The 6,569-nt window shown below is 51.8% G+C and overlaps 1 protein-coding gene across 1 annotated transcript in view; it reads left to right on the top strand.

The window, feature by feature from the left end:
• Positions 1 to 1,018: 1,018 nt before the first annotated feature.
• The window catches only part of SNTB1 (syntrophin beta 1), a 111,906-nt gene continuing 106,355 nt past the window's right edge, over positions 1,019 to 6,569 (top strand). The window contains exon 1 of the mRNA XM_064395753.1: positions 1,019 to 1,654. Coding sequence (XP_064251823.1) covers positions 1,132 to 1,654 — 523 coding nt within the window. The 5' untranslated portion in view covers positions 1,019 to 1,131. The remainder of the gene's footprint in view (positions 1,655 to 6,569) is intronic.

The following is a 6,569-nucleotide window of genomic DNA, read 5'->3' as shown; positions in this document are numbered from 1 at the left end:
AAGACAAGCTTGTCTGAGGATGATCCCATGTGTAGGTCCCACCGCACGCTGAGGAGGTGAGTCCCAAGTTGCCCAGCCCACATTACCCTGGGGCACGTGTGTGTACCTGGAAGCAAACCCCCAGTGTCAGAAATGAATGGCATCCCTTGAAAAAAGGGCAAGATGCAGCATTTAGGGACCCACATGACTCACATGGCTGAAATGATTGGGACTGGTAACTTCTCTGGCTATCCTAACCTGCACAAAGTATTGTCCATACACACCAAACAGTCCAGAACCACTGGAGTTTTCATTCCAGCTTAGGAAGAAGGCAGAGCTGCTCTGCAAGGAGCAGAAACAAAGGCAGTCCTGGGGGTGCATCCTGTCTGCAGCTGCTGTGGGGGAGCACCTCCAGGCTGCGGGGGACATTTCCGAAAGGCGTCGTGAAAGCGATGCTTTCTCTGAAGCCTGAGCCGGAGCTTCAAGCCCCTTGTTGGGGGCCTATTGTTTCCTAGGAGGGAAGGGAGTATGGGAAAACCTGCAAAACGGGACACGTAGCCCCAGGAGTTTTTTAACGTTTGTAATCAAAGGACATATAAACAACAACTAAATGTGCAAAAGTATCCGTCACAGGGACTTAATACCTCCATCCTACAAAGCCGTGAAATAACTCGCATTCTGCTTCCATAGAGCTGAAATTTAAGTACCTTGGGGGCCAGCCGTTAGCTTTAATTCACTTTATACAAAAATCCCCGGGAATAAAACAGAGTTGGGTTTTCCTTAGCTCTTCCCTGCCGTTGGTTTCCTTCAGCTCCCCGCTACACCCCACTGCAGACGGCAGCTGCCGGGGCTGGCACGGCCAGATGCCATCACCGCCCGGGCTCGGAGGGAGCCGCGGCTCAGCCAGCGGTGTCCCTGTCCCACGCCGCGTCCCGCGGGAGGGGCGGACCGTCCCCGTCCCACTCCGCCCGCGGGCGGTGCCGCCAGGTGCGCCCGCCCCGGCGCGGCCCCGGGGGGGCGGCCGCGGCTCCTCGCCCCACCCCGCCGCGCCGGGAGCTGCCGCCCCCCGGCTGAAGTCCGGTGCCGCCGCGCTGAGCCGCGCCGCGCCGTGCCGGGGGTGCCGTCACTCGGCGCTTCCAGCATGCTCCTAAGATGGCGGTAGCGGCGGCGGGCGGCGGCGGGGGCGGCCGGGCGCAGCGCAGCGGCTGGCTGGAAGTTTTGGTGCGGGACCGCTGGCACAAAGTGCTGGCCAACTTGGGCGGCGAGGCGCTGGTGCTGAGCGGCGAGGAGCGCCCCGACGGCGCGGCCCACAACGGGCTGGGCGGCGATGGGACGGCGTGCCGTGGGGCCGAGGGCGGCGCGGGGCCGGCGGCGGTGCGCACCGCCTTCACCGACCCCCCCGAGCAGGTGCCCGAGGCCATCTCCAACAAGAAGCGGTGCGTGAAGGTGCTGAAGCAGGAGATGGGCGGACTGGGCATCAGCATCAAGGGGGGTAAGGAGAACAAGATGCCCATCCTCATCAGCAAGATCTTCAAGGGGCTGGCGGCCGACCAGACCCAGGCTCTCTACGTGGGCGATGCCATCCTGGCCGTGAACGGCACCGACCTGCGGGATGCCACTCACGACGAGGCGGTGCAGGCGCTCAAGCGGGCCGGCAAGGAGGTGCTGCTGGAAGGTAGGCAGCGGGGCGGGCCGGCAGCGGGGCTGTGGGGCGGGGCGGGGCGGCTCGGCTGCCCGAGGGGCGAGGGGCTGGCATCTCCTGCTGCTCCTCCGGGCGCCTTTCCAGCGCGGAGAGTTCGCACCCTGTACCCTCGACGGCGTGTGTTATGGACACAGGGACGAGCGGGATGCCGGGGCGCCGGGCTTCAACTTTCCGCGCTCCTGTCCGCCGGCGCAGCCCCGCAGCCCCGTCCGTGCGCGGCCGGTGCAGGCTCCGCAGCCCCGTGCGGTCGCGGCGACGGGTCTGAAGCTCCCGGTGGGAGCCTGACCGAGCCTCCTGCAGGGTGAGGGATCTTCTGGATCTGCCGTCGGGACGTTTTCACATATTTTCAGCCCAAGAAAGATGGGGAGAGTTGGGTACTGTGAGGGGAGAGCTTAAAGAAGTGAAGGAACCCCCCTCCTCCCTTGCCCTTAAGGGAATGGCTTGGGTGACTTTGCCCTAGTCATCTCGAAACGCCCGACACCACCCCGTCTCCAGTTCCTCCTTCCACCACCCTATTCCCGATCAGGGATGGGGGGTGGGGGCAAAGCGGCTGAAATGGAGCTGGCCGTGCCTCACGGACTCACCAGCCATCCCTGCAAAGCGGCGCCTTTTCCTTTCTCAAGGGTGACAGAAACAGTTTTGTAAAAGTAGCCTTAGAAATGAACCTCGGAGGAGGGAGCAGACGCTGGTGTGCGAGGAGGACACGTGGAGGGAGGTGTCCCCCAGAACGGGACGGATGTTGGCGGGGAGCAAGTACAAAAGCAGAGCCAGGTTCCCTCAGAGCACGAGTTCCTGAGGAGAGAGGCGTGCACAAACGTCTAATCCCTGTCTTTTCACAAGGACTAATTCATTTGCTCCACCTGCGAGAATGATCAGCTTCAGAACTGCCCTTGGCGTGTGTGTGATAAAGTGATTACATATTTGCCCACAAGTTCATTTACCCGGAGGTCAATGGCATGTGAGGCATGCTGCAGCGCTGCCTTCCCTGTGCCATCGCTTTCCTGCGGGCTCTCCCGCCTCGCTGTACCTGTAGCCCTTTCGGTACCGCATATTTCTTCACGTGTGGTTTTTTTTGGTGGTTATTTTGAGGAGCAAAGGAGCTGCTGCTGGCTGGGAGGTACAGCTGAGGATCAGCCATGAGCAGCCAACTGTGGCATAAAGTTACAGGAAAAGTTTGAAAGGGAGAGAAGGTGAGAAGTGTATTCCATAGTAGTGTGTGCTGAGAAACTCTTGTTGTCCTGTGACAGTGAAAACTGGAGGAGTTAGTGCTCCATGAGGATTAAAAAAGCTGAGGACAATTGTGTCTCCTTTCCCTCTGAGCCCTGCAATACCTGCAGGACCAAAGTGCATCTTGTCTTGCCTCGCTGCAGCTGAATTGATTACAGATTTACCTCTGAAGTATTCATATCAACTTCACCGGGCGCTCTGAAGTGGGGCTGTTGCATCTATATTTTATCACTGACTTGTTTATGCAGTGTAAGGGCTTTCTGGGGTGCAGCCAGGTAGTGGATGAGCTTTGCTGTGGCCTAATGAGTAATGTATATAGTCTATATAATGTATATAGTGCTTGCAAGTCTCGCTCCCTCTGTGTGGTGCCTGCAGCAGCAGCACCTGAGCACTGTGCTGCTGGGCGAGCCTTAAAATCCCCTCCGTTTTCTTCTGGGCTAGGAGTGGAGATGGAGGTGTTTCAGTGGGGACTCTAAGCAGCCTTCTTCACTCCTTTTGACACCACAGCTATCTTGCATTTCTTTGCTCCATGCTGAGGTGCCTCAGTAGTTGTTTCTGCAGTTGAATTTGTAATTTGCGAAATGAGAGTGTATTTCAGTAGTGATCTCTATGTAGAGTGAAAATATTCTGACACTGTACTGGTATTTTGTCCTGCCTTTCTCTTGCTATTTCAGCAGAGGAACCAAACCAAAGGCTGGCCCCAGCATGGCCTGGGAGGGCTTCTCCCTTCATTAGGGACCACTCCACATGAATGGCTTATGAAAACAGGCAGCTTAGAACAATTCTCTGCGATTCTATTGCCCACTTCGAAGCTCATTCTTCAGCAGCAGTATCTAAAATGGTATTTTTATTACTAAAGGAAGGAAAATGCTAAAGTTCTTTTTACTCTTTAAAGTATACAAGGGCAACACTTGATTTTCCTTTCCTTACAGACAATAGGATTTTTCCATTTCCTGACTTGTTAGAGAGTTATATATGGCAAAAAGTGATGGGGCAGGGCAAGACCCTTTTGCAGCTCCTCTCTAGACTCTTTCTCCAATTCACAGAGCAAAGCCAGCATGTGTTTCCAGGGTCAAAATGCAAGATTCACATTTTAGGGAGATTCTGAGATTTGTTTGTGACTTCCAGCCCAGGAAAGCCAAATTTGCAAAGGCATGGCAAGGTGTAAAGCACAAGAAACACATTTCATGGTGCAGCAGGACTCTGCATTGTGCATTCCTGGAAAGGGTCTTACTGTTGTGTGTTTCCTAGAGGTTATGGCAGGGAGGATGTGTCTCAGTGCACCCAATATCAGAGTGCTGGAGCCTGCCTGTTATATAGTGTCCTGCCTAAAACTGCTTGCTCAGTGGAATGAGGCATTTACCAGCTCAGCACTAAACTGTAGTCTCTCCTGCATTCCTGTGCAGGGAGGAAGGGAGTGGAAAATCCCTCCCCAGGCCTCTGCACCCTGTGTGGGAGGCAGGGCTGGCACCCGGGTGGGTGGCAGGAGGAGGAAGGTCTGTGAAGAGAAGGAATCAGGCAGTGCCTAATTTTAACACTTGCCCCTTTTCCTGCACTGATCACTGTCTCTGAGCTGGTGGAAAGAGAGATTTGCTGCAGGGTCAGGGGTGGTGTAGCTGCAGCAGCTGTGCTGATGGGGGGGCCACAGCTGTAGGAGAGACCCTACTCCAACAAATTAATATCCATGCTGGGTTGTTCTGTCTTCTCATTTTCCATCCCTTGTGTAATTCACCTACTAAGCTGAGTTCCTTCGTACAGGTGTGGTCTGTGTAGTTGGCTAGGGTGCCTTAAATCCAGTAGAATTTGGTAAATGGATGGAAAATAAGGCAACAGGTGATACTGCCTTAAGAGGAGCTGTAAGGCAGAAGGTTGAAGAGGAGAGGGGGGTGATGAGGAGGAAGGACTTGAGCCCTTAGAAATCATTCTGTCTCCTCATCTGCAGGGATAGACCGCTTCTGCCTGCAGGATTTAATTTCCTGTGAGTTTTTCATCACAGCCTGGGTGTGGGGAGCAGAGCAGGCAGAGGGAGCAGGGGTGGGGGTAGCCCTGATGTTGGGCTTGTCAGCCCTGGGTGGCTTCCCAGGTATTCAGATCAGCAGGATGGAGCTTCTCACCAGCATTCAGGGGCAGAGGGAATTTCCCGATGTGAGAGACAAGGCACACCCTCCTTGTACAATACATATTTACAGGTGTGGAAGGAAGTTAAAATTATCCTGACAGCTATTGTTTGTACATATAATTTCCTTGTGGTTCTGTTAAATTTGGGCTTCTTAAATAAGCACTTTGGAAAATCAAGCAGCCCCTCTCATGCTGTGTGAAGCACATTGCATTCAAGTGAGTCTCAAGACACCAAAGGTGTTTGTTTTTATCAAAGCATCCTGGGTAAGAACAGACCCTTGGTGCTCTGTAACCAAGCTGGTTGTGCTTTACTTGTATTGTCTATGTGTTCAGTGAAAAAAATGAAAACTTGAAGTAGCCTATGCTAATGTCAAACAGGACCCCTCTGCATGATGCTGCAGAAAGAAAAAGAAAGAAGAAGAAAACCTGCATTAGTGAATTTTGCTATCTTTCTGCAGGGTATTTTTCCCTGACTTGTTTGATGTGTGTGGGTGAGCTAGTAGTGATGGTGGTGGAAGGTACGTACTGGGAAAAGGAGCATCTTCTTAGTGTTGTTAGAATTTTAGTGGTTCTGAATGATTCCCAGTTAACTCAATTGCAAGGTTGGTGGAGAAGTGGTTTTTGGCAGCCTCCCTGGGTTTGCATCAATTTCCCACAGAGAGGCATACCCCTGCACAGTGAATTTTAGCATATGGATAGTAGCCTGTAGTCATCTCCTGTGGCATTCTTGGGACTAAGGCACAGCTTTGAAACAAAGTAAGAATAAGCATGGTGCAGTTTGTACTGTAGTAACATGTATTATTTTCCAAACAATATTTCTGTAAGAATTGTAAGGATTCTTCTCTTCCTAGCTGTTTTTAATTTTCTCTGGGTGAAGCAAAGCAATTGTATCTGTGTGAATTACATGTTGAAATAGTGTAAAATAGGTATGGGCTTCTTGTTTGCTCTAGTTTTCAGTCTTATCTGATTTTGTGTTTCTCTCAGTAAAGTAGTGAGAACAGGAGATTTCTGAGGGATAACAAAATGCAGTATTTATTATTTATCCAGAACGTGAGTCTCCTGCAAGTACAGAGGAAAAATGAGGCAGAGGGCACTTAATAAATGCATAAGTGACATAACTAGTTGCTACAGTCGGGGCTGTAAGTATCAGTGATTGCAAATTGTATGAATAGTTATTTTTTATACTTCTAGTATAAGTATGGACAAAACACTTTTTTTTTTTTTTTTTTGGGGGGGGGGTTGTTTGTACCAGCAAATACGCAGTTAGGGAAATGCTGTATATTTAGAAGCTGTATATTTCATTACTCAGGTAGCTGTCCTTGGCACATATCACTTTGAAAGTGAAATTGAAAGGGGAAGGAGCAGGTAATCTTATTCTAAGAGTCCCAGGTCTACACAGTTCCTTAGAATCTCAGTTTTGATTGTTTCAGCTGCCTGCAGCTGATGGGGAAGGTTGAGTGACAACACTTGATGTGTTTTTCATTGATTAGATTAGATTACAGGCTAATTTAGCAGTCCCGACAGCCTGTATCACCTTTCACAG

This window comes from Passer domesticus, chromosome 1 (assembly GCF_036417665.1).
Source record: "Passer domesticus isolate bPasDom1 chromosome 1, bPasDom1.hap1, whole genome shotgun sequence".
Lineage (NCBI taxonomy): Eukaryota > Metazoa > Chordata > Aves > Passeriformes > Passeridae > Passer > Passer domesticus.
Note: the sequence above shows the minus strand (reverse complement) of the source record. Positions and strands in the feature narration are given on the sequence as shown.